At 52.9% G+C, this 27,771-nt stretch overlaps 1 protein-coding gene across 1 annotated transcript in view; it reads right to left on the bottom strand.

The window, feature by feature from the left end:
* The window catches only part of CACNA1B (calcium voltage-gated channel subunit alpha1 B), a 191,127-nt gene that overhangs the window by 25,292 nt on the left and 138,064 nt on the right, over nt 1-27,771 (bottom strand). Inside the window, 12 exon segments of the mRNA XM_029202413.1 lie at nt 379-523; nt 2,565-2,656; nt 11,158-11,223; nt 11,690-11,806; nt 15,275-15,280; nt 22,097-22,180; nt 22,539-22,649; nt 22,965-23,129; nt 23,333-23,534; nt 24,251-24,388; nt 25,908-26,068; nt 27,273-27,369. Coding sequence (XP_029058246.1) covers nt 379-523; nt 2,565-2,656; nt 11,158-11,223; nt 11,690-11,806; nt 15,275-15,280; nt 22,097-22,180; nt 22,539-22,649; nt 22,965-23,129; nt 23,333-23,534; nt 24,251-24,388; nt 25,908-26,068; nt 27,273-27,369 — 1,384 coding nt within the window.

The raw sequence follows: 27,771 nt of genomic DNA, 5'->3' as shown, positions 1-27,771 counted from the left end.
CGCTGACACCTCCAACCTGACCCCATGAGTTTCCGTAGCTCATGGGTCACAGGCAGGCTGCCTGGAATTCTGCTGCTTCGTATCTTATCACCACGGTGCAAGTCCTTCTAGAAGCTGAGAACTGAGGGACAACTGCCCTACAGAAACTTAAAACCCCTTCCACAGAAGTAAAGGCAGGCCCACAGGAGCTCATTACCCAGTGGGTCCTTTCAGGATTAACGAGGTCCTCATCTCTGGGGAAACGAGGACCATCGATGTGGAATCAGCTTTCATGTGACATGGATCAAAATCAGGGACCAGCAAGAGACTAGGGGGGCCCAAGGCGGTCTGAGACCAGCAGACGCAGGCGACGGGATGGGCACAGTGTCCGGGACTCACCAGAAAGGAGCAGAGGAAGATGAAGGAGACAAAGTAGAAGTAGGCGAAGTCGCTCCCACACTCAGCGGCATTGGCGAGCGTGTCGCAGGCCCGGCTGCCGAGGCAGGACAGCATGATCTCGTGCCAGGCCTCCCCAGTGGCGCTCCTGAGAAGAGGGCAGAGCATGAGGCCCAGGAAGGAAGGCCCAGGACCGGCCCTGGGAGGGAGCCTGGGAATTCAGGAGAGCTGGGTTCCTTCCCACAGGTATCCCGCACACGTGTGAGGTCTGGGTATCAGATGTTGCTTCTTAAAAAGAAGCCTCTGGCATTAGCTTTTCAAGCTGATCATAACTGGGAAAGCACTAGCTACGGGAAAGAATCCACCGCACCAGAAGTCAGCACCATGGCGAGCTCCCCTCTGTGGGCTCCGATCTCCTTCCCGGCAGCCGCCGCCCAGTCTTCCTGGATTCAGGACACAGGGACTCCACCCTTCCCTCTGCTCGGGCCAAACACGCGGGCGTCACCCTCGCCTCCTCTCTCACCGTGTCCTGATCATCAGCTCATCGGCCTTCAAACCAGCCAGACACGTGCTACCCCCACCTCCCTGGGCTGCTGCAACAGCTTCTTAACTGGATGCTCACTCCCCACCAGCAGCCCAGGGATAAGATCAATGACCCCTCAATGACCCCCTCACTCCCTGCAAAAGTTAAAATCCACATGACTACCCACAGCCTGCCCTTGCCCTGACCTCACCCCACACCAGCCACCCCAGCTTCTACTGCTTCTCGAACACATCAAGAACACCCCCACCCTGAGCAGCTACTACAGAGGCCCCTCCTGCGTGGACTTTTGCTTCTGTGTGTGAGGCCCGCACCAGGGGCCAGATGTGCACCAGACCTGCAGGTGGGCCAGAGGCCTGGGTCCCCCCTGTGCCCCTATGTGGTCAGCCCTGGGCAGAAGCTGGGCCCACTCCCTATGGACAACAGCTGGTTCAGCCCGTGCCAGGCCTGAATGACGAGGGTGCCCACATGTGACACCAAGATGAGGAAGGAAGAGAGATCTTTGAGATCAAAGGCTTAAAACCAAGGCTCACTTCATATCTTTTGTGGCACAAGGCAGGCTATTAATAAACAAAGAAATAAAGTTAATGTAATAGCTAAAGTCCAGAGAAACGGCACTATTTGGGGAAAGTGTAAGAAGCCTAAGGATGCTTGTTCATCTGCTGCAAAGAACAAGTGGAAAACTCTGTCCAGGCAGCGCAGTGAAGCAGGCCTGATCTGAGCTCACCCTCCATATAAAGAAGAACTCCCACGGTGCCCAAAACGCATAGGGCCAGATGTGCTGGGGGTCCCCAAGGGTGGGCCTGGCAGCAGCCCGCCCGATGCATTTACATAAGTGAACACAGATGGTGAAACCTCAGGAAAGGGCCCAAGGCAGGGTGTGCTGTCAGGACCCCTCTACCATAAGTCACTACAAAGAGCTCTTTTCTCCCCTCCTAGGGTCATGGGAAATGAGGGAGACACGTTCCACTCTCTGGCCTCCGCCCACAAGTGCATTCTCAAGCCAGGCGGGTGGACAGCCCCAGCCCACGGGCGTCCACGCCTGACAGCCATGGCTGGGGAGCCGTCCCACACACATCCGCGCAGGGAGGCCTCTGAGCGGACACCAGCCTGTGCTCCTCCAGGCCCCGCCCTGGTGCTCCCCTTGGCTGCACCACCGAGCCTCAGGAAGTGCAGCTCCCATCAGAACGGCACTGCTGGCCGGTTGGGTTCCCTGGGCCACTGAGCGGGTACAAGCTGCTGACAGCAGCGCTCCACTGCCCTGCTCCTCCTGATGGCACAGATCCCCGGAATCACTAAGGTGAGCACACGGGAAGCTTGGGGCTGGCACACCAAGAAAAGCCCTTTGGACACCTTCTGTCCTCCCAGACCTCTCGGGCTGCAGCCCCACTGGAGGCCTTGCAGCTGCCGCCAGGGAGCAGAGACAAGGTGGAGGAGGCGGGCCCGGCCTGGCGCTCTCAGGCTGACCTCCTCAGGGCCTCCCCTTCGGGCTGTCTTGAGGCCCAGGAGCCCTTAGGGAAGAACAAGCAGGGAAAGAAGAGAAACTGGAAAGGTCTGCTGCAGAGAAGCCAGTGTGACCAGGGCTGGGGGGTGGTCCCATCCTGAGTGAAGAAGCCAGTGAGCCTGGACCCACCTCCCCACAACGCACCTGAACAGCAGCATCAAGGCTTGTAGAAACGTCCGAAAGTTGTTGTGCCGGTTGATGCTGGTGTCGTCATCCAGGGCGATGTTTCCAAACACCTGAAGTGGAGAAGAAGGCTGCAGACCACTGCTGCTGGGTCTTCAGGAGCTGCAGCCGGGCAGGAGACGGCGTGTGTGCACGTGTGCACCCACATGGGACAGGACGCTGCCCTGAGCCAGATAACCCCGACAGAAGCCGCCACCACTGCTGCCGGGGCTGGTGGCTTCCAGCTCCAGCAGCGTCTGTGCATTTCCAGGGTAGAGAAAACCTCTGGAGAGGCAAATGTATCCCTGTCCCACGGCCCAGCGTGCGCTGGCTCTGGCTCTGAGCCTGTCCAGGGATCTCCCAGAGTGACTAGTAAAAGGGGGGGACCCAGAGCTAAGTCTTGGTGGGCTCTGCCAGACGGAAGAAGGGAAGCGTTTTAAAATTCACTCTCTCATCAGTGACTCCAAACCAGTAATTATACTGATATTACGATACGTCACTTGAATCTTTCTCTTTACTCTTCTGTGCAAACATCACAATGGGTTTTCTATCCATTTTAATTTCTTTCTTTCAAGGTTAGAAATGCAAATGAGTCCCTAACTCTAAGCAGCTTAAACTCTGGAATCCAGATGAAAATGTACGAATCATCATCTATCCATCAAAAGTACAGACCAGGCTTTGGGACGAGGGGAAGATGGCAGAAGAGTAAGACGCAGACATCACCTTCCTCCCCACAGATACACCAGAAATATATCTACACGTGGAACGACTCCTACAGAACACCTACGGAACGCTGGCAGAAGGCCTCAGACCTCCCAAAAGGCAAGAAACTCCCCACGTACCTGGGTAGGGCAAAAGAAAAAAGAATAAACAGAGACAAAAGGATAGGGACAGGTCCCGCACCAGCGGGAGGGAGCTGTGAAGGAGGAAAGGTTTCCACACACTAGGAGCCCCTTTGCGGGCGGAGACTGTGGGTGGCGGAGGGGGAAGCTTCGGCGCCGCGGAGGAGAGCGCAGCAACAGGGGTGCGGAGGGCAAAGCGGAGAGATTCCCGCACAGAGGATCAGTGCCGACCGGCACTCACCAGCCCGAGAGGCTTGTCTGCTCACCCGCCGGGGCGGGCGGGGGCTGGGAGCTGAGGCTCGGGCTTCGGTCGGAGCGCCGGGAGAGGACTGGGGTTGGCGGCGTGAACACAGCCTGCAGGGGGCTAGTGCACCACGGCTGGCCGGGAGGGAGTCCGGGGAAAAGTCTGGACCTGCCGAAGAGGCAAGAGACTTTTTCTTCCCTCTTTGTTTCCTGGTGCTCGAGGAGAGAGGATTAAGAGCGCTGCTTGAAGGAGCTCCAGAGACGGCGCGAGTCGCGGCTAAAAGCGCGGATCCCAGAGACGGGCATGAGATGCTGAGGCTGCTGCTGCCGCCACCAAGAAGCCTGTGTGTGAGCACAGGTCACTCTCCACACCTCCCTTCCGGGGAGCCTATGCAGCCCGCCACCGCCAGGGTCCCGGGATCCAGGGACAACTTCCCCAGGAGAACGCACGGCGCGCCTCAGGCTGGTGCAACGTCACGCCGGCCTCTGCCGCCGCAGGCCCGCCCCGCACGCAGTGCCCCTCCCTCCCCCCGGCCTGAGTGAGCCAGAGTCCCCGAATCAGCGGCTCCTTTAACCCCGTCCTGTCTCAGCGAAGAACAGACGCCCTCCTGCGACCTACACGCAGAGGCGGGGCCAAATCCAAAGCTGAATCCCGGGAGCTGTGTGAACAAAGAAGAGAAAGGGAAATCTCTCCCAGCAGCCTCAGGAGCAGCGGATTAAAGCTCCACGATCAACTTGATGTTCCCTGCATCTGTGGAATACCTGAATAGACAACGAGTCATCCCAAATTGAGGAGGTGGACTTGGAGAGCAAGATTTATGATTTTTTCCCCTTTTCCGCTTTTTGTGAGTGTGTATGCTTCTGTGTGAGATTTTGTCTGTATAGCTTTGCTTCCACCATTTGTCCTAGGGTTCTATCCGTTTCTTTCTTTTTTTTCTTAAAAAAATTTTTTTTCTTAATAATTATTTTTTATTTAATAACTTTATTTTATTTTATGTTACTTTATTTTATTTTATCTTCTTTCTTTCTTTCTTTTTCTTTCTTTCTTTCTCCTTTCTTTCTACTTTTTCTCCCTTTTGTTCTGAGCCGTGTGGATGAAAGGCTCTTGGTGCAGCAGCCAGGAGTCAGTGCTGTGCCTCTGAGGTGGGAGAGCCAACTTCAGGACACTGGTCCACAAGAGACCTCCCAGCTCCACATAATATCAAACGGCGAAAATCTCCCAGAGATCTCCATCTCAACACCAGCACCCAGCTTCACTCAACGACCAGCAAGCTACACTGCTGGACACTCTATGCCAAACAACTAGCAAGACAGGAACACAACCCCACCCATTAGCAGAGAGGCTGCCTAAAATCATAATAAGTCCACAAACACCCCCAAAACACACCACCAGACGTGGACCTGCCCACCAGAAAGACAAGATCCAGCCTCATCCACCAAAACACAGGCACTAGTCCCCTCCACCAGGAAGCCTACACAACCCACTGAACCAACCTTAGCCACTGGGGACAGACACCAAAAACAACGGGAACTATGAACCTGCAGGCTGCAAAAAGGAGACCCCAAACACAGTAAGATAAGCAAAATGAGAAGACAGAAAAACACACAGCAGATGAAGGAGCAAGATAAAAACCCACCAGACCTAACAAATGAAGAGGAAATAGGCAGTCTACCTGAAAAAGTATTCAGAATAATGATAGTAAAGATGATCCAAAATCTTGGAAATAGAATAGAGAAAATGCCAGAAACATTTAACAAGGACCTAGCAGAACTAAAGATGAAACAAGCAACAATGAACAACACAATAAATGAAATGAAAAATACTCTAGATGGGATCAATAGCAGAATAACTGAGGCAGAAGAACGGATAAGTGACCTGGAAGATAAAATAGTGGAAATAACTACTGCAGAGCAGAATAAAGAAAACAGAATGAAAAGAACTGAGGACAGTCTCAGAGACTTCTGGGACAACATTAAACGCACCAACATTCGAATTATAGGGGTTCCAGAAGAAGAAGAGAAAAAGAAAGGGACTGAGAAAATATTTGAAGAGATTATAGTTGAAAACTTCCCTAACGTGGGAAAGGAAATAGTTAATCAAGTCCAGGAAGCACAGAGAGTCCCATACAGGATAAATCCAAGGAGAAATACGCCAAGACACATATTAATCAAACTGTCAAAAGTTAAATACAAAGAAAACATATTAAAAGCAGCAAGGGAAAAACAACAAGTAACACACAAGGGAATCCCCCATAAGGTTAACAGCTGATCTTTCAGCAGAAACTCTGCAAGCCAGAAGGGACTGGCAGGACATATTTAAAGTGATGAAGGAGAAAAACCTGCAACCAAGATTACTCTACCCAGCAAGGATCTCATTCAGATTTGATTAAAACCTTTACAGACAAGCAAAAGCTGAGAGAGTTCAGCACCACCAAACCAGCTTTACAACAAATGCTAAAGGAACTTCTCTAGGCAAGAAACACAAGAGAAGGAAAAGACCTACAATAACGAACCCAAAACAACTAAGAAAATGTGAATAGGAACATACATATCAATAATTACCTTAAATGTAAATGGACTAAATGCTCCCACCAAAAGACACAGATTGGCTGAATGGATACAAAAACAAGACCCATATATATGCTGTCTACAAGAGACCCGCTTCAGACCTAGAGACACATACAGATTGAAAGTAAGGGGATGGAAAAAGATATTCCATGCAAATGGAAACCAAAAGAAAGCTGGCGTAGCAATTCTCATATCAGACAAAATAGACTTTAAAATAAAGACTATTACAGGAGACAAAGAAGGACACTACATAATGATCAAGGGTTCGATCCAAGAAGAAGATATAACAATTGTAAATATTTATGCACCCAACATAGGAGCACCTCAATACATAAGGCAAATACTAACAGCCATAAAAGGGGAAATTGACAGTAACGCATTCATAGTAGGGGACTTTAACACCCCACTTTCACCAATGGACACATCATCCAAAATGAAAATAAATAAGGAAACACAAACTTTAACTGATACATTAAACAAGATGGACTTAATTGATATTTATAGGACATTCCATCCAAAAACAACAGAATACACATTTTTCTCAAGTGCTCATGGAACATTCTCCAGGATAGATCATATCTTGGGTCACAAATCAAGCCTTGGTAAATTTAAGAAAATTGAAATTGTATCAAGTATCTTTTCCGACCACAACACCATGAGACTAGATATCAATTACAGGAAAAGATCTGTAAAAAATACAAACACATGGAGGCTAAACAATACACTACTTAATAACGAAGTGATCACTGAAGAAATCAAAGAGAAAACCAAAAAATACCTAGAAACAAATGACAATGGAGACACGACGACCCAAAACCTATGGGATGCAGCAAAAGCAGTTCTAAGAGGGAAGTTTATAGCAATACAATCCTACCTTAAGAAACAGGAAACATCTCGAATAAACAACCTAACCTTGCACCTAAAGCAATTAGAGAAAGAAGAACAGAAAAACCCCAAAGTTAGCAGAAGGAAAGAAATCATAAAAATCAGGTCAGAAATAAATGAAAAAGAAATGAAGGAAACGATAGCAAAGATCAATAAAACTAAAAGCTGGTTCTTTGAGAAGATAAACAAAATTGATAAACCATTAGCCAGACTCACCAAGAAAAAAAGGGAGAAGACTCAAATCAATAGAATTAGAAATGAAAAAGGAGAAGTAACAACCGACACTGCAGAAATACAAAAGATCATGAGAGATTACTACAAGCAACTCTATGCCAATAAAATGGACAACCTGGAAGAAATGGACAAGTTCTTAGAAATGCACAACCTGCCAAGACTGAATCAGGGAGAAATAGAAAATATGAACAGACCAATCACAAGCACTGAAATTGAAACTGTGATTAAATATCTTCCAACAAACAACAGCCCAGGACCAGATGGCTTCACAGGCGAATTCTATCAAACATTTAGAGAAGAGCTAACACCTATCCTTCTCAAACTCTTCCAAAATATAGCAGAGGGAGGAACACTCCCAAGTTCATTCTATGAGGCCACCCTTGATTCTAAAACCAGACAAGGATGTCACAAAGAAAGAAAACTATAGGCCAATATCACTGATGAACATAGATGCAAAAATCCTCAACAAAATACTAGCAAACAGCATCCAACAGCACATTAAAAGGATCATACACCATGATCAAGTGGGGTTTATTCCAGGAATGCAAGGATTCTTCAATATATGCAAATCAATCAACGTGATACACCATATTAACAAATTGAAGGAGAAAAACCATATGATCATCTCAATAGATGCAGAGAAAGCTTTCGACAAAATTCAACACCCATTTATAATAAAAACCCTGCAGAAAGTAGGCATAGAGGGAACTTTCCTCAACATAATAAAGGCCATATATGACAGACCCACAGCCAACATCGTCCTCAATGGTGAAAAACTGAAAGCATTTCCACTAAGATCAGGAACAAGACAAGGTTGCCCACTCTCGCCACTCTTATTCCACCTAGTTTTGGAAGTTTTAGCCACAGCAATCACAGAAGAAAAGGAAATAAAAGGAATCCAAATCGGAAAAGAAGAAGTAAAGCTGTCACTGTTTGCAGATGACATGATACTATACATAGAGAATCCTAAAGATGCTACCAGAAAACTACTAGAGCTAATCAATGAATCTGGTAAAGCAGCAGGATACAAAATTAATGCACAGAAATCTCTGGCATTCCTATACACTAATGATGAAAAATCTGAAAGTGAAATCAAGAAAACACTCCCATTTACCATTGCAACAAAAAGAATAAAATATCTAGGAATAAACCTACCAAAGGAGACAAAAGACCTGTATATAGAAAATTATAAGACACTGATGAAAGAAATTAAAGATGATACAAATAGATGGAGAGATATACCATGTTCTTGGATTGGAAGAATCAACATTGTGAAAATGACTCTACTACCCAAAGCAATCTACAGATTCAATGCAATCCCTATCAAACTACCACTGGCATTTTTCACAGAACTAGAACCAAAAATTTCACAATTTGTATGGAAACACAAAAGACCCCGAATTGCCAAAGCAATCTTGAGAAAGAAAAACGGAGCTGGAGGAATCAGGCTCCCTGACTTCAGACTATACTACAAAGCTACAGTAATCAAGACAGTATGGTACTGGCACAAAAACAGAAAGACAGATCAATGGAACAGGATAGAAAGCCCAGAGATAAACCCATGCACATATGGTCACCTTATCTTTGATAAAGGAGGCAGGAATGTACAGTGGAGAAAGGACAGCCTCTTCAATAAGTGGTGCTGGGAAAACTGGACAGGTACATGTAAAAGTATGAGATTAGATCACTCCCTAACACCATACACAAAAATAAGCTCAAAATGGATTAAAGACCTAAATGTAAGGCCAGAAACTATCAAACTCTTAGAGGAAAACATAGGCAGAACGCTCTATGACATAAATCACAGCAAAACCCTTTTTGACCCACCTCCTAGAGAAATGGAAATAAGAACAAAAATAAACAAATGGGACCTAATGAAACTTCAAAGCTTTTGCACAGCAAAGGAAACCATAAACAAGACCAAAAGACAACCCTCAGAATGGGAGAAAATATTTGCAAATGAAGCAACTGACAAAGGATTAATCTCCAAAATTTATAAGCAGCTCATGCAGCTCAATAACAAAAAAAAAACCCAATCCAAAAATGGGCAGAAGATCTAAATAGACATTTATCCAAAGAAGATATACAGACTGCCAACAAACACATGAAAGAATGCTCAACATCATTAATCATTAGAGAAATGCAAATCAAAACTACAATGAGATATCATCTCACACCGGTCAGAATGGCCATCATCAAAAAAATCTAGAAACAATAAATGCTGGAGATGGTGTGGAGAAAAGGGAATACTCTTGCACTGCTGGTGGGAATGTGAATTGGTACAGCCACTATGGAGAACACTATGGAGGTTCCTTAAAAAACTACAAATAGAACTACCATATGACCCAGCAATCCCACTACTGGGCATATACCCTGAGAAAACCATAATTCAAAAAGAGTCATGTACCAAAATGCTCATTGCAGCTCTATTTACAATAGCCCGGAGATGGAAACAACCTAAGTGTCCATCACTGGATGAATGGATAAAGAAGATGTGGCACATATATACAATGGAATATTACTCAACCATAAAAAGAAACGAAATTGAGCTATTTGTAATGAGGCAGATAGACCTAGAGTCTGTCATACAGAGTGAAGTAAGTCCGAAAGAGAAAGATAAATACCATATCCTAACACGTATATATGGAATTTAAGAAAAAAAATGTCATGAAGAACCTAGGGGTAAGACAGGAATAAAGACACAGACCTACTAGAGAATGGACTTGAGGATATGGGGAGGGGAAAGGGTAAGCTGTGACAAAGCGCGAGAGAGGCATGGACATATATACACTACCAAATGTAAGGTAGATAGCTAGTGGGAAGCAGCCGCATAGCGCAGGGAGATCAGCTCGGTGCTTTGTGGCCGCCTGGAGAGGTGGGATAGGGAGGGTGGGAGGGAGGGAGACGCAAGAGGGAAGAGATATGGGAACATATGTATATGTATAACTGATTCACTTTGTTATAAAGCAGAAACTAACACACCATTGTAAAGCAATTATACTCTAATAAAGATGTAAAAAATAAATAAAAAATAAAATAAAAAAAATAAAGATCAGTGACATATGTCTTTGTATGCCCACATACCAAAGCAAGAAAAAATATATGTCTGTTTTAAACAGCATCAGATCTCAGCAAATTTTAAGCAAGACCACTTTTCAACCCCTGGAAATAGAGTTTAAAAATCAGTTTTCAGCTAACCTTTAGACACCGTCTCCTTCCACTACAAATTAACATTTGAGTCCATCTCCCATCCCTACTATTGGAAAGTGGCCAGATGCCAAAAGTATCAACTGGGACACTGCTTTGTGTATTTTAAACATTTTCCCAAAAGAAGCTGACAAAGCGTTCTTTGACAAAATAAAGGTAAGTTACACAAAAGCTAATTTTGACCAGGACAGTGACCTGGTATGATCCTGTTGACTTTTTCCTTCAACAGTATATAATCTCCGGTACAGGATCAGGACGCTTGTCCTTCAGAAGTGCTGCTGGGCCAAAAGAATGACCAGCTGCTGTGCCGCAGGCCGCTCGGCGTCCTGCAGATGTGCTCAAACACTCCACCGCCGTGGGGGCCCAGCACCCAAGCAATCGTGCCCACCAGCGCCCTAGCACACCCCGGCAGGATTCCACTAGAGAGCAGGGCCGGGCATCTGCCCACAAAGGGTGGCACTGCCTGGCCTCAGCCACAGAAGAGTCTTTCTGAGGATTAAGTTCATAAAGCACTTAGAACGGCACCTGGCTCATAGAAACGTTGCCGAAGTGCGAACGTGCCATCGTTATCGTGCGATGGCCCCGCGCACACCCACCTGCATGCCGACGATGGCGTAGATGAAGAACAGCATGGCGATGAGCAGGCACACGTAGGGCAGCGCCTGTAGAGAGGTGGGAGGGCAGGTCAGCTCCAGGAGGGAGGACGGGTCAGCTCCAGGAGAGAGGCCTGCCCCCTGACCTGAGCCTCATCTGCAGAGCGGATGGTGGCCGGGTCTCTGGGGCCACACTGGCCTCAGCTGACTGCAGACCCACCCCACTGACCACCAAGCTACCGTCAACTCCTTCATCTACAAATCAAGCCATAAAAGCTGCCTCAGCCCTTGGTGAGCATAAACAAGATACTCTCCGTAAACCTGAAAGCGTCCTTACAAACCATCACAGGACAACGGGGGCCACGGGAGGTGTGAAAGCGTCCTTACAAACCATCACGGGACAACGGGGGCCACGGGAGGTGTGGGCCCCCGCCCCGGCCTTCCCGAGGAGGGCGCTCGGGCGGTGGCGGCAGAAGCCCCCCAGCCTGCACGACAAGGGAGGGGTCAGGCCGCACCTGGCCATGCCCAGCCTCACCTTGAAGGACTGGACGAAGGTCCAGAGCAGGATGCGGATGGTGTAGCCTTGGCGGAGCAGCTTGATGAGTCGGGCGGCGCGGAAGAGGCGGAGGAAGCTGAGGTTGATGAAGTTGTTCTGCAGGGAAGAGAGGTTATGCTCTGACCTTCGGAGACCAGCCTCCCACAGGCGCAGGGCGGCCACTCCCCACCCCACCTCCCCAAGTCACTGTGCCCCAAAGAAAAGCGGGTGAAGAGAGAGAACGGAACAAAAAGTCACCGCTTCACAGTCTAAGCAGCAATCAGCCACCAGGAAACCTTCCAAGAGTGAAGCTTGTCTTTGCAAACCGCTTCTCATGCAGCAAATCAGAGAAACGCCCTCCACAGGGAGGGGCAAAGGGAAGTCCCATGAAGCAGCCCCCCGCTGCCAGGTGGAAGGGGAGGGTGCCTGAAGCCAGGCCTCCAACACTGACGGCCTCTCACAGGGCACAGCCCAGCCGCCCAGGGGCAGGGCTACCACACAGCCAGCAAGGCCCCGGCCTGCCTGGGGCCCGGCCGAGAGGCAGGCCCTTCTTCCGGGCCTGGGCAGGTGCCCGCACGCAGGTCACCGCAGGAGGCGTAGGTGGTGTGGGTCCTGCTGCCCACGCCAGGGAAGACACCTCTGCAGCCCACTACCCGGTGTCTGCCCCAGAGAGCCCAAGCCATCTCGCGCGGCCCCCTCATCCAAAGGGTCGAAGTCAGGCACAAACGAACCCAACCGTCTCTGGACTGCACGGATGACCCGGGAGCGAGGCTTCCACCTTGGCCCAGGGGCGTCTGAATTCCTGGCCATCCCTTTCGGGGGCACGGCCCTGCTCGGCGTCCGTGAGTAGGCAGGGGTGCTCGCGGGCCCGGGCGGCTTCCTGCCCTGTCTGCTTGGAGACCAGGTGCCCACGCGCAGCCGAGGTCAGCTTCCCCACACTTGGCTGCTTTGAAATATGCAAGCAGCTCAGGCTAGACACATTGTGCTGCCAGATGCAGTGGCCAAATAGAGAAAAGAGCCCAGGTGCAGCAACAGAGCTCACGCAGGAGGTGGCGGGGCCTGGGCAGAGCCGCGTCCTCCCTCCAGGGCTGCTCATCTGGCCTTGGCTGGGACGAGGCATGGGTGGAGAGACGGGCCTCACTCCGCCCCTCCACTGCCTGTCTCAGGGGCTGGCTTCTTTGCTTCCCACCAGGGACTCTGGACCGTCTCTGCTGGCGAGGGGCTTACAGCTACCCTGGGGGACGGCTCCCGGGTTTTGGACAGTGCCACAGGGAGAGGGGGCAGTTGGCAGGCACGAGGAGGGCCGGCTGTGGCCCAGATCAGCACGCAGGCAGAAGTGGACCTCGGGGTGTGACCCTGGAGGGTGTACTCGTGTCCCTGCAGCTCCCTCACCGGCTCGCGCTGGGGCAAGAGAACCTCAGGGCAGATGAGACATATCCACACTCTCTGAGCCCCGTGGGCCTGAGGACTCTCAGGTGAGCCAGTCGCCTCAGGAGGACGGGCACAGGGATGCAAGGGGGGACTGCCTACGGTGCCAGGGAACCCTTTGTACAAGACAGTAAAGCACAGAAAGGGGGGAGCTGCCACCTCAGGGGTGTCTGCTTTCAAACCATCTGCACAGGTGGGTCTGGAGGGGCCGAGACCAAAGCAGTTTGCTCAGACGGTTGGGACAGACAAGATTTCCTGAAAATACTGGGGGGAAATATAAGCTTCTGGGTAAGAAGGAAGAGACGGAGGCCACAGCGGGCAGCGGAAGGCGCTGTTCGTTCCAGTTACTGGATGCGTGAATGCAGCCCCTTCCTACTTTCTGTTGAGACCCAGGTCCCACCCCTCCTCCCCAGCTTCTCTCTCGGGGCTCCACGGGCACGTAGGAGAGGGTGCAGGTGCCAACAGACAGACAGCCCTAGAGAGCCGTGAGGGCGGAGGTGACAGCGGCCCCAGATGCCGCAAGCACAGTGTGACAGGCTGAGTGCACCATGGCTGCACCCGTGCGCGAGCCGCCAGACACCACCATGCAGACTGCATGCGGGACAGCAGGGGCAGCAAGCACAGAGCGGCCTCCCCCTGGCTGCGCACCGTCACCCCTGGCCTCAGCCAACCCCCTGGAGGTGGATGCAACATGCCCCGACCCCCCCCAAGTCCATGGTTTCTGCTGTACCCACGAGCAACCCCACCTACTTCCAAGCCAGGCCCCTCCTTATGGCCCCTGCCTCTGAGCCAGGAAAGGTCAGCTTCACAGCCCTCAACACAGAGCTGATTTACGCTGAGGGGACACTGGTCCCCAGCTCCACTGAGCGCCAGCTTCCACCTCTACACGATGGAGGTGTTAGGACATCATGCCCGGGGGCGAGGAATCCCTGAGAAAAGGAACTTACGGTGCACTGAGCACTGAAACGCCGCCACAGAGGCAAACGGAGCCCAGGCCGAGGCCCGTGTCTCCTACATCCAAGCGCATCACTGCCTCTGGTCAGAGTCACAGCACAATGAGGTGCTCCCCCCTCACACTGTGCACGTGTCGGGGACCACACACGTGCCAGGGATGAGGTGCAGCAGAGCATGGGACAAGCTGCTCTCCTACTCAGCTTCGTTCTCAAGGGGACCGATGACGGGAGAGAGACAGAGAGAAAGGAGAGGAAGCCTGTGGAGAAAGCCCACACACGCACAGTACCCTGGACGTTGACATGAAGGCAGAGGAGGGCACAGAGCGGGTGGACAGGAAGGGCTGAGCAGAGGCCTGGTGCCACGAGCAGAGCCTGTGCGAAAGATGTGGCCTGGTATTTCGGCAGCATCAAACAGCCTTTTCTCAAAACTCAAGCTTTTCTGCTCCGATTGTGAAGCCCTTTATCACAAGCATTCACTTTCTGTAGCAGGAATCTCAGAATCTGCTACTTTGCACAAACTTGCAGTCATGGCCTCAGCTCACTCTGCTCCCAGCATCTTCTCTCTCCCCTCACCCGGAAGGAGGCTCCGTCCACACCTCCTGCACGGGCTCCACACAAGCTCGCTGACCAGGGCACACAAGAATCAGCGACGCTGGATGAGGGCCCAGCCCTCTGCTCCCTCCTGGGGCAGTGCCCCTCTTTCTACTCAGGCCAACCCCCCAGCCTGGTGCCCCCAGCCAGGCCCCCACGGGAGATACGTCCAGGAAGGACCCTACAGGAGACCTTGTCAGAGGCCACTGGGCAGAGCCGAGTCCACTCGGTCTGCCAGTGGAGACAGAGCAGAAGGGACATGACTGTGCAGCAGAAGCCATGGACTTTTCGGGGATCAGGTCCAAACTCACATCCTGCAAAACCTCCCCAATTCTGAGCCAGTCTCATCACTTACCTGCCTCTCACTCAGAAGCCCCTACCTCCTCTCTCAGCCCAAGGCCAGTTCCTGTGATCAGGTGGTCCCTGGGGGGCCCTCATAAGCCCCGGCTGGACCCCAGGAGCCGGGACAGTGCGTGAGAGGCCAGAGGGGCGGGTGCAGCTGGGCTCTGAGCACAGGAGGGCAGTGGCGAGGGGTGACAGGAAGCAGAAGGGAGGAAGACTGGAGCAAGCAAAGCGAGGAGTTTTAAGAACTATTTAAAGTCATGAAACCAACCGTCTCCTACATGTGATGTTTTCATGGATGGATATTTGCGTATTGTTTACAAATTGGGATGTTTGAGCGGCAGGCGCACAACATACAGACGGAGGCATGGTTTCCGCGTTGTATGTTGGTTGCGTGACGTGAGTCAGCAGGTAGGTGAGGGCAAATCAAGAACAGAAACAAAACAAGAGAAAATGAGTCACCAACACAAGCAAAACTCAAACTCTGAACACTTCACTGGAAATTTTTAGGATTTTGGTAAACTTTGCATAAAATGTACCGAATCAAAACACATTTTTGAAATCTGTAGGTTATGCAGACGGGGGCATCATTTGCATTTCTGTTTGCAATGCAAATCCAAAGGTGACTCACAGACACTTACTTTTTTATTTCCAGGCAAAGAAATCAATGTCAGTTGCATGCTCGCTTAGAGCGCGTTCTCTACGTGACCCTGGTTAAGACTGTTGCTCTATGGTGATTTTTAAGTCTGGGGTGGGAACTGACACTCATATTTTTGCCTAAGGAAAAAAAAGTGCATCCACAAAGTGACACATGAAGTGACTACAACGGAGAAAGAAAAAAAGACACCGAAATCCACAAGACGGCTTCCTTTCACCTTTCCTCCTCCAGGCAGGACAGGGTGAAAACCGCCCTCTGAAATCCCTAGTGGCCGGCCGGGGCAGCTCAGCTTTCAGACCAAGCAGCTTCTCAGCCCTCCCGCCAGCCCTGCTGGGCGTCCAGGATTGGTGGTGGCTACCCTGGAGGTCTTGCTGGGATTAAGTTCCCGAACATCTGCAAGCCGCCCTCCCTCGAGTTTCCAGCAGCTGAGGGGCCTCTCTGTGGGGAGGTGCCCCTGGGAGACAGCGCCTCTGCGACATCAGCCGGGCACCCCTGCCTGCCCCACCTGTGGGTGCCCTCCCAGCCGCCACCCCTCTGCCGAGGGGGCACACACACGCCCAAACCCCCAGGGCTGTGTCCTTGCCGTTGGGAGCCCAGTGTCTGGATGCCTTTGTCTGGGGCATAAAGACTCCTGGGCCCAAGGAGGCGGAGCGCCTAGGCAGAAACCACGCTGGGGAACTACTTCTGGGTGAGAGGAGGTGCACAGTGAAGGGGCGGCGCCTGGGCAATGCTGCAAGGCCAGCAGCCGGGGGAACAAATCACCATGTTTTGTTGTTAAGATGGCAGCTTTCAGCTTTTTGCCTGGATTATTCAGATCACTGACTTTTCAAAACCATGAAACATCTCACGTAAACAAAAGAATACGTGCAAGTATATGTACACACACGTATCTTAAATAAAGGTAATAAAAGATCCATATATTCATCATCCAGCCTAAAAACGGAATGTCACCATTACTTTGGAAGCCCTTCGTGTCTCTCTCTTCCCCAGATGTAGTAACTATCCTTAATTCTTGTTAATAATTGCTTTTCTTCACTGTTTTACCTCAAACTCTTAAAACACGTTTATACTTGCCTGTTCTTAACTCTGTGACGGGATTAGACTGTACGTGGCCCTCTTGGGCTCAGGCAAACCTGTGCTCTGACTCTGAGCAAACACCGCTTTGGGGAAGCACCCTCTCGATAAGGGTGCCATTCAGTGTGTCAATAAACCACTTCTGCCGCTGCTGCTGCGAACAACGCTGCCATGAACATCCGTGTGAAAACGTCTCCAGGTTCCTCTGCCAGGCACCATGGGCAGGCACACACGCCCTCCCCTCCAGCGAGGCCGAGCTGACCGACACCCAGCAGCAGTGTCCAAATCCTCGCCTACAGCCGGCAACCTCAGGGTTTCTGTTTGACAAACGCTGGGTGTGGAATGGCATCTCAGTGCCGTTTCACTCTGTACTTCTTTGATTACAAGTAAGGTTGAGTATCTTTCTGTGGCCACTTGTGTTTTCTATTTTGGAAGATGCCCCACCGTACCTTCTGCTCCCAGAAGAGCCTTGCACGTTCTGGACGCTAACCTCCACCGCGAGCCTGGAAGGCCTCCGCCCTCCAGCCTTTTGCTCACTACATGCTGGCCTCACGCTCTTTTCCCCCATGGATCTCATCCCATCTCATCTTTACAGGCTCACGATTCCTAGCCGTACGTCACTGGCCTGAGTCTCCTCCGGCTGCCCGCTGGACGACTCCTGGGAGGACAGCAGGACTGAACCCTAACATGGACAAAGTGCAGCCGGACCGTCCTCGGCACACCTGTTCCTCACAATTCCCTCCCTTTTCAGTGAATGACAATCCACTTCTCCAAGCGCACAGACAACAAAGTATGATGCCATCCTTGCCTCATCTTTCACACCCATGTCCGACCCATCTGCAGCTCTACCTGGAAATTACACCCAGAACTTGACAATGTCTGACCGCATCCCAGCTCCCAGCTCCTCTCCTGGCTCACAGCAGTAACGCTCGGCCGCACACACATCCTCCAAGGCCCACTACCCAGTTGTTAGCACTTACATCTTTGTTTCTGAGAGCTTTCCCAGGCCAGGACACAATACCCAGGCCCTAACATTAATGAAGGGTGAACTGCTGAAAAAATAACTCTCTGGCCCCCTCCCCCCAGCAGCCTTCAACCCGCGGCAGACAGCGGCTGCTGGGAGAGCCCCAGGGCAGTAACGGTAGCTGGCTTGAGAGCACCTTTCCCGGGCTGCCTGCCTCTCTGCTGGCTTCCAGGTGAACGACGTGCACCACATTCTTGTCTCAGGGTCTGTTTCTGGGGGAACCTGGCTAAGACAGCCCTGACTGGTCTCACTGCCTCTGCCTGTGCCCTGCACAATATTCTCAACAAAGCTGCCAGGGCTGTGCTCTTAAACGCCAGATCGTGTCACTCCTCTCCACAAAACCCTCCAAATCCTCCCATCTCACTCAAAAGAAAAGCCAAGGTTTACCGACTGCAAGGTCTTCACTGTGCAGCCACAGCGCCCACCCTTTCTTCACCCCTGACAGGTTCTCTGCACTCGCTGCCCCCCAGCTGTCACCTGCTCGGGTTCCTTGCGAGCCCAGACTTCCTGACCTGGGGTCGCCGTCTCAGTGGCACACAATCACGGCTCCCCAGTGTCTCACACCCCCTCTGCTTTGCCTTCTCCCTGGTCACTGTCTGACACCATGTGTCTTTCCCATTAGAATGAGCGGGGATTTTCATCTTCTGTCCCAGCACTTAGAATAGTGCTTAGCACATGATAGGCACTGCATAAATATTTTAACGTGTATACATGAAGGAATGTGACGCAAATATCCTTCCCCTGTTCATGGATTGGCCTTTCTCCTTTTGATACATACACAGAAATTTTATGTTATACAATTTTTTTTCCAGTTATGGCTGGTGCTTTATATATATATTTTGCTTAACAAATCAGTCCTTATCTCAAGGTCTTAAAAATAATCTCTTGTATTTTCTTCTAAGAGCTTTAAAGTTTCTGTCTCTTATATTTAAGTCTTTTCCTCCATTTGCAGTATTTTTGTGAATGGTGCAAGCCAAGACCCAATTCCTCTTTCTCCTGTACTGATCATTAGTTACGCCCACAGATGGTCACACACCGAGTTTCCACACGCAAGTGGGCTTGATTCCAGGCTCTTGGGCTACTCCACACGGTCTAAACTGCTACAGCTTTGCAGGAAGTCGCCTCCCTGGCACGGCACCCCAGGAGCACCTTCTTACTATTAGGTATCTTGGCTATTTGGGAGCCTTTGCTCTTCCTTATAAATTTTAGAAGCAGCTTGTCAAATTCCAAAACAAAGAGACAAACAAACAAAAAGAAAAACAAAATCATTGGTGTTTTTATTGAAATTGCATTGAATCTACAGATCAGTTGGGAGGAACTGTCATCTCTATGGCACTGACACTACTTATTAATTAACATAATGTATAACTCCATCTATTCAAGTCTCGTTTAGCATCTTCCAATAAAGCTTAGTAATTTTCCACAAAGAGGTCCTGCACGCGTACCTTGTTAGGTCTATTGTCAGGACTGCTGGCGCCGTAATGAAACGCAGCAAACTTACTTGAGCAATCTCACATTTAATCCATTTTAGATTACTCTGTATTTCATCCACAGACGGCTCGTCTTCATGGGCCATGTGCCACCAGCCCAGCAACAGCCCAGTGCACCATGGAAGTGCTACATCCGGGGCCACACCTGGGCAAGCCTAGAGGGCACCGTCACACGACGGCTGGCCTGGCCCCCACACCGCTCACCTCTGCGGCACCACTGTCTCTTCCTCAGCTCACCCCTCCCCAGCACATCATGGGATGATCACTAAATGTCGAGGAAAGCTCCAACCTGGTTATGGAGGGACTGGCTTAATGCATTGGTGCAGGCCTCACCAGAGCCCCAGGCGGCGGCGGCCTGAAAGACAGCGGTGAGGCAGAGCTCTGGCGATGTGCCCGATCCGCCACAGCACGTGTGTGTGCGTGTGTGTGTGTGTGTGTGTGTGTGTGCGTGAAGTTGCTGGTGGTAAGGACCACAGGGTCCTAGGCAAAGGCTACAGCTTGGTCAGGCCTCTGGAGGGAACAAAGTTTGTGGCAGAGGCCACCTCTGGATGTGGGAATGGGCACCATGTGCAGGTCTAGGCATCACATGTTAACGTCCACCCCGGACACCTACAGCCGTAGGGACACGAAAACCCCATGCGCCTTAGGCTGTGTGGACAACAGATGTCAGCAAGCCTCTGTCTTCCCAGCCCCCGCTCACACGGCAGACCCACAAAGGCAGTGACTGTGACGGCTGGGATAAAGGCTGCGCCTGGCAAGGCTGATCCAGCCACGGCCGCTACTGAGCACCAGCGCGTAGTGAGCAGAGACCACCTTTAGGCCTCTACAGGGAACCACGTCTGGAGCTGTCACTCAGCCACTTGGTGGTAAGTTGCCTACCTGAGAACCTTTCACCCAGAAGCAACAGTGATTTGTCTCAACGAGGATCACTTATATCTTGGGTGCGGGCCTGCCTCTGCTGATGCCCTAGTGTCAGAGATTTACCAACAGGGGATGCCACATGCCATCAACTCAGAGCAAGCAGAGGGCGGGCAAAGGAGCAGGAGACCCAGGACCCACCGGCGTGTCACATTCCACATCACTCAGGAGGTGTCGCTCTGATAAAATGCTGAGATGGCCTCTTACAGGCACAGAAAAGAGCTGGCCTGATGGGGCACCTCAGGGGGTTCAGGGTGCTGCACTTCAAGATGAACTGATGGCCAACAGACATACTGGGTGCCTGACCTGTAAACCGCATGGATCCAGGAAGCAAGGGGCCAAGGCAGAGGTGGCCCCTGTCACCATGACTCCAGCAGCCCACTGGGACTTGTGTCACCATCCCCACAAATTCAGGCTAGGTGCATCTCGGGGTCCTGACTCAAAGGGGCTGGAGACCACTTCCACTGTGGGACACAGGAAGGCCGTGGTGGCTCCTGTCGCTCTGGGTTCCCCAGAGTTTCCACACTGGCCAGGGTGTGAAGGGCAGAGCTGCCCCTGCACAGGGGCAGGGAGAAGTCTGTCTGGAAATCAGGGGCTCCCGGGGCCTTTCTAGAGGTTCCTGGGACCAGTCTGAACTGTGCCTGGACCATCACAGCAGCCAGAGCCACACAGGGAATGGCAAGCAGGGCCCGGGCCACACAGCACAGAGGGCTGGGTCACCTGGCGAGACCAGCAACCAGAGCAGCAGAGGGCTGGCCAGAGGTGAGGGGACCCCGGCGATGACGCGAATCCCCAGCACAGCAGCAGGTGCCCTGCTCCTCCTATCAACCCTCTCCTCCCAGAAGTCGTGACCAGCACCACCCTGAAGACAGCAACGGGACCCGACATGAGGTGTGGGCAGAGCCAGGTTGAGCCAGGGCTGCGAGCAGATGCCCCCACCCTGCACGTGGCCCTTCACCCGCAGCAGCGCAGGCGGCCAGAGCTTGCTTCGCCTGCCCTCGGGGCGCTCGGGTGTCTGGGAATCGACACCCCGGGCACAGCCTTTAGCCGAGGACTGGTGGGCACAGAGGTAAGAACTCTGCAGCTCTGAGGTGTGACCCACCCTGTCTCCAGAGCCCCTGGGGGATGACGCAATTCACCGGCACCTCTGGTCCTTCTCTCCCCATCCACCTCCCCAAACCTCTCTCCACGGGTTCTGCCTCAGAACACGTCCTAAGACATAACTTTTATAAGAACCTTCGCCTTGGTGTCTGTTCCTAGAGAATTCAACCTAAGAAAAATAAATGTGGTTTTTGCCATTTAATTCTAACTTAACATGTTGTGCTGAAAGAATACCGCTTTATGACTCAGATTCTTTCAAATTTGTTGAGACAAGTTCATGTTCTAGCCCTCAGTCAGTTTTTAGATATAATCCATGTATTTTAGTAAGAATAAGAATCTCCAGCATGTGTGTACACACACACACACACACACACACACACACACACACACACACACACCCCACGTATATGTAAAACAAACTTAATACTTTAAAATATTCTAAATTCTTACTGGTTTTAGTTTGTATCTTTTTAGCACCAGTTGTTAGATGTGCATGTATTAGATACACACAAATTTAGGAGATCCTTATCTTCCTGGTCACTTGTTACCATGGAGCTCCCAGGTGATTCTCAGGCCACCAGCCTGGAAGACCTCCTGGGAACCAATTTCTTATCCAAGAAAAAGCATTTGCCGAGAGGACACCCCCCCCCCCCCCCCCCCCAAACTCATCCCCCCACTCGCCTCTGGAGAGGAGCTTCCATCTCCAGAGCTCGTGGGGAATTCTGCTCCGAGGAGGCGCTAACGCCATCAGGGCCTGGAGGCTCAGTGAGGGAACACCTCTGGAAGGAAACCACTTGGGGCCCTGCAGGGGCAGGAGATGCTACTTACCGCAATCTCTGTTACTAAAACATCAGTAATACTTCCCAACACGGTGACGAAGTCAAAGACGTTCCAGGCGTCTCTGAAATAGTTCTGGAGAGAAGGAAGCGCAGTTAGTGTGGGGCCGGTGAGGGCTCTGCCAGACAAGGAGCTGCAGGAGGTGGCCTCTCGTCAAGAAGGCGGCGAGTGGACAGACGCGCCGCCTCAGGTGGGAGTGCACGAGGCCACGCATCAGAGGGAAGGAGCCCGGCCCCACCCGCTCCCAGGAGCAGGGCGGGGGCAGAGGTGCGGGCAGCCCCCGGCAGCCCCCTCCCTGGGGCCCCTCCAGGGTCACACGTGTTGTGGGGGTTCAGGGAATCCCCAGCTCCAAACGGTGGGCCCCCAAAGGTCCCCTGAAGAGGCGGAGCCAACATGCAGACACCTAAAGGCCAGGAGGGGCCAAGGCACGTACCAGCACCCCGAAGGCGATGATCTTGAGCGCGCACTCCATGGAGAACATGGACGTGAACACGATGTTCAGACACTTCAACATCAGCTCGTACTCGTAGGGCGCGTCATAGAACTGCCCGGGGAAGGGGCACCGTTGGCCCCAGGCCTGGCTGCCCTGAGACACCCCACGGGGCTCACGATGACCTCCTGTCACACATGCCTGCTGCACGGGGACCCCCTCCCTGTTCCCCTCGTCTCCCAGAACCTTCTCACGATCTCAGCCCACGGACGACTGGGGGCCCAGGGTTGCACAGGCACCCTGAGCTGACCAGCACTCGGGGCGACGCCCACTCCTGCACATACCCCAGGAGGAGGCCAACCCTCCGCCAGGCTGGAGTCGGGTTCCCACCCCACGGGCGCCGGGGTCCACCACGCAGGCCCCACGCACCTTCATCATGAGCACCACGGTGTTCAGGGCTATCATAGCCATGATGAAATACTCGAAGGGTGGCGAGACCACGAACGTCCACGTCTTGTACTGGAACGACTGCTTGTTCTGGGGCATGTACCGCGTCAGGGGTCTGGCGCTGATGGCGAAGTCGATGCAAGCCCTCTGCACAGGAAGGAAGGGGCAGGGGGAGCTGGGACCCTGCGGAGCCCCTGCACACCCCCTGCCCTCATCCAGAAGGCCTCCTCTGGCAGCCCTCCCTGCCCTGTGCTGGCCAGTGGCTCCCACACACAGGGGAGCCCAGGGGCCCTGTCTACACTGCCCAAGGAGAGCCCGCGAGGAGATGAAGTGGGAGGGGAGTCGCCTACCTCATTCTTCTCCAGGCTGCATTCAGACATGACCTTGTCCCCCTGCTCCTGGAAGGTGATGATGATCAAGGCCACAAAGATGTTGACGAAAAAGAAGGGGAAGACCACGAAGTAGACCACGTAGAAGATGGACAGCTCCATGCGGTACCCAGGGCTCGGGCCCTGCTCCTCATAGGTGGCGTCCACCGAGTGTTTCAGCACCCTGGGCCAAGAACCAGTGCCAAGCATCAGGGGAGCCCAGGAGGATACGGCCCCGGGAAAGACGAGACCCGTGTCACAGGTGAGGCTTCTGCGGCTGAGCCCAGAGACGGTGCCATGTGCGGGACAGGCCTGCTCCTCAGGAGGGCCATGGCTCCTGGCGGGGGCCTGTCTCGCCAGTAGGGCTTATACTCAGGGCTACTGGGGGAACCTCCTAGAGGATGCCTCAGTGTGCCTGAGGTCCTATCCCCTGGTCCAGCAGTCCTGTGCTGCCTGGCTCTCTCCCACCTCACACCAGGTAACCTGCCCACACCCAGCTTCACCTGTCACCAGAAAGCCTTGGGCTGAGCAGGGTCACCTGGCAGAGCATCGATCCTGCCTTCTGAAGGGTGGTCTTCTCAGCCCCAAAGGAAGCCCCTGGAACCGACGCATCCCTTGGACTCCCCTTAACTGCGGCCAGAGGCTGGCACAAGGAGACGCCAAGGGGCCCATCTTCCCTCCGGCCCCCAGCCACTAAACAAGGGTTTTCAGGAGGTCGCGGTGCTGTGCTCTTGGCTAATCTCCTGCTCCCCAGGCTGCCCACCCTCGAAGGGCAGGGCCATGTCTCACCCGGTAAGTACAAGAGCCCGGGGGGTGTTTGCTTAGTGACGGACACAGAGTCTACTCTCCCCACTCTGGCTGCCCCTCTGCTCTAGCCTGACCAGCCACGGGGGCACTCACATGGGCCACCCTTCCCCCGTGGACACTGTGAACAGGGTCAGCAGGGCCCAGAGCACGTTGTCGTAGTGGAAGTCGTATTTCTTCCACTGCCGCGGCTGAGCCTCCACCTCCTCCTTCTCATAATCCAAGTACTGGCCCCTGGGAGCGGGAACACAGAGGAAGTCAGAGGTTAGAGACGAAGGGTCCAAATAAACCCCTGTGTCTGCGGTCAACTGAACTTTGAAAAGGGTCATCCATTCAGTGGAGAAAGAACCGTCTTTTCAACAGGTGGTGCTGAAAGCACTGGGTATCTACAGGTAAGAAAATGAATGTGGACCCTGCCTCACTCCATGTATACAAATTAGCTCAAAATGGATCAAAGACCTAAATGTAAGAGCTAATACTATAAGACTCTTAGAAGAAAGCACAGGGGGGCTCAGAGCAGATAAATTGGACTTCATCAAAACTGAAAGCTTCTTTTGTGCTTCAAAGGACATCATCCACACACAGAATGGGACAAAATATTGAAAATCATCTATCTGACAAGGGACTCGTATCAGGGCTATATTAAGAACAATTACAATCAGTTATAAAAAGGACGGGGCTTCCCTGGTGGCGCAGTGGTTGAGAGTCCGCCTGCCGATGCAGGGGACATGGGTTCGTGCCCCGGTCCGGGAGGATCCCACATGCCGTGGAGCGGCTGGGCCCGTGAGCCATGGCCGCTGAGCCTGCGCGTCCGGAGCCTGTGCTCCACAACGGGAGAGGCCGCAACAGTGAGAGGGCCACGTACCGCAAAAAAAAAAAAAAAAAAAAAATGGGTAAAAGATCTGAATAGACATTTTTGCAAAGAAGACCCACAAATGGTCAATATGCACATGAAAAGAGGCTCCACGTCGTGAATCATCAGGGAAACGCAAATCAGACCACAATGAGATACCACTTTATACCCACTAGCACGGCTATAATTACATTTTTAAAAAGGAAAATAACAAGTATTGGCAAGGACGTGGAGAAATCGCAACTCCCAGACACTGCTGGTGGGAACACAAAATCGTTCAGCCACTTTGGAAAACAGTCTGGCAGTTCCTGAAGCTGATAAAGAGAATCGTCATGTGGCCCAGCAATCTCACTTCTACGTTCATACTCGAGAGAAATGAAAACACCTATCCACAGAAAAAGCTGTACACGTGTTCAAAGCAGCAGCAATCACAACGGCCAAAATGTCCACCAACAGATAACTGGCTCAGTACAATGAGGTGTAACTTAAGAAGGAATAAACATCTGGCCATTAAAGGGGACGAAGTACTGCACAGGCCACAGCAGGAGGCACCTCCACAGCACTAGTGGTAGAAGCTGGACACACAAGACCCCAGATCCCAGGATTCCGTGTATGTGATGTGTCCAGGACAGCATCCACACGGCACCACCCTCCCCCTCGCTCCTCCCTGAGGGCGCCTCTCCTATCTGTTCTGCTGGGGCCCAAGGCCTCAGGGGGGACGGGGAAGTGGCTCCAACCCCGGGGCGGCCCTCTGACCTTAGGGCCCAGCCTGGATCTCGAGGGCCGACGGGACGCCCGGCAGTGGCCACGCGGTGCTCCCTGAGGTGTGCGGGCAGCAAGGGCCCATCCTGCCGGGGAGGCGCGGCGCTGGGGACAGAGGAGCCGCCCTGCCCGGTTTACCTGCAGTCCCGCTCCAGCTCCTTGGACTCGTCGGTGCAGTAGAAAAACTTCCCCTTGAAGAGCTGCACCGCGATGACGGCAAATATGAACATGAAGAGCATGTAGACAATCAAGATGTTGAGGACGTTCTTCAGGGAGTTCACCACACAGTCAAACACAGCCTGCGGGAGGGCGGAGCCGTGAGGGGCGGGGCCCAGGCCCAGGCCCAGGACCACCGCAAGGGTCTGGACCGGGACCGGCGGCCTTGTGTGGGAAGCTGCCTGCGCCATCCTCCTCCAGAAGGGTGATCCTGGACTGGACGGGGTGAGCAGGACGTGCTAGAAAATGTGCTGCAGGCAGGGGGGCCAGACGCCGAGGGGAACCTGGTGCTGGGGCTGGGGTCAGGCCACTCTGCCAGGCCACGGGCTGGCGCAGAGGGAAGGGGCAGGGCCGGGCCGAGGACCATGCCTAGCCCCTGCCTATTGGTGGGAAGTGGGATGGGGGAGTGGTGATGCGGAGGCCAGCTCAGGACAGGGACTTGGGGCATGTCCATGAACCAGACGAGACTCCCGTCTGTTAGCACTGCCAGGGCCACCTGTCAGGGGCTCTCACTGTTCTCCAGTGAGCCTTTCCCTGCTGCCCTGGCCCCGGTTCCAGCTGGCTGTGCACAAAGGCAGATCCACGACCATCTCCCGAGACCCCATCTGGCACACTCCAGACACAAGCAGCTGCCTTGGCAGCGCAGACCCTGCCCATCCACCCCTGGAGCCTCCATCACCCCCAGAGCCGCCCCTTCACACGCAGCTCTAAGCAAACTGCCTGCCGTAACCCCCCATCGCTTAGGGTCTCCACGGCCCGCCTGTCCAAGCTGCTCCGAACGCTACTGCACACAGTCTTGGAGGATTAAGTGAGTTTAAATACAAGCTCAGCAACTATTAGATTGTAGCACAATTCTAAAGCCACACCCACACTTCCAGGAACCCCCGCCCTCCCCGCATCTCCCTGTGAGCCCACCTCCCTCTCTCCGCAGCCCCTCCCCCTGCACTACAGCTGCTGATGAAACCCGCTGTCCCATCGGGCACCCCTGGGTTGAGGAAGAGGAGCCTTACAGGACACTGCGGGGAATGAGCCCCTCGGGGAGGGTCACAGAGCCGAGAGCCCGCCCCACGCACGCGACACAGGGCCTCCCCTCAGCCCTGCTCATCTTCACCCCACGCGGGAAGCTGCAGGGGACGAGGCCAGTTACACATGTGCACCCCACAACGCACACCTACATGTACACGTGTGCACATGCACGCACACGCGCACAATCTACATGTGCATGTGTGCCCACACGCACACATGAGCGCACACACACACACCCACGGCCCCACTCCAGACTCGCACCTTGAGCTTGGGCAGCCGCTTGATGGTCTTGAGCGGCCGCAGCACACGCAGGACCCTCAGGGACTTGATGGTGTTGATGTCTTTCCCTTTGGAGCCTCTAGAAGGAGAAGCCACCCATGTAGACAGGCAGGGTGCACACCTGTACCCAGAGGACCTGGGGACAGGGCAGCCTCGGCCCTGCAGGCACCACAAGCCAGTGCATCTCCCCCTACGGGCTGCCTGCCAAGGTGTCCTCAGAGTGGACAAGGGCCGGGGCCAGGTCAGCAGCACCTGGTGTCCAGGGAGAGCTGAGCTTCTGGATGGGAAGAGCCCCTCCCCGCCGGGCCATGTCGTTCAGCACTCCCACCTACAGTGGGAGCACCAGCTTCCTCCAGACACCATGCTGAGACCCCCAGTGGGAATAAAGCGGGGAGGCCACGCCAGGACTGCAGCCCCAGCCGGGGCTGGGCTTTGATGGAAAAGGTGTCACAGGTCAGATCTGATGGTCGTGTCCTTGGTG

Source organism: Monodon monoceros, unplaced genomic scaffold, assembly GCF_005190385.1.
Source record: "Monodon monoceros isolate NGI ecotype Baffin Bay Population unplaced genomic scaffold, NGI_Narwhal_1 Super_Scaffold_5, whole genome shotgun sequence".
Lineage (NCBI taxonomy): Eukaryota > Metazoa > Chordata > Mammalia > Artiodactyla > Monodontidae > Monodon > Monodon monoceros.
Note: the sequence above shows the minus strand (reverse complement) of the source record. Positions and strands in the feature narration are given on the sequence as shown.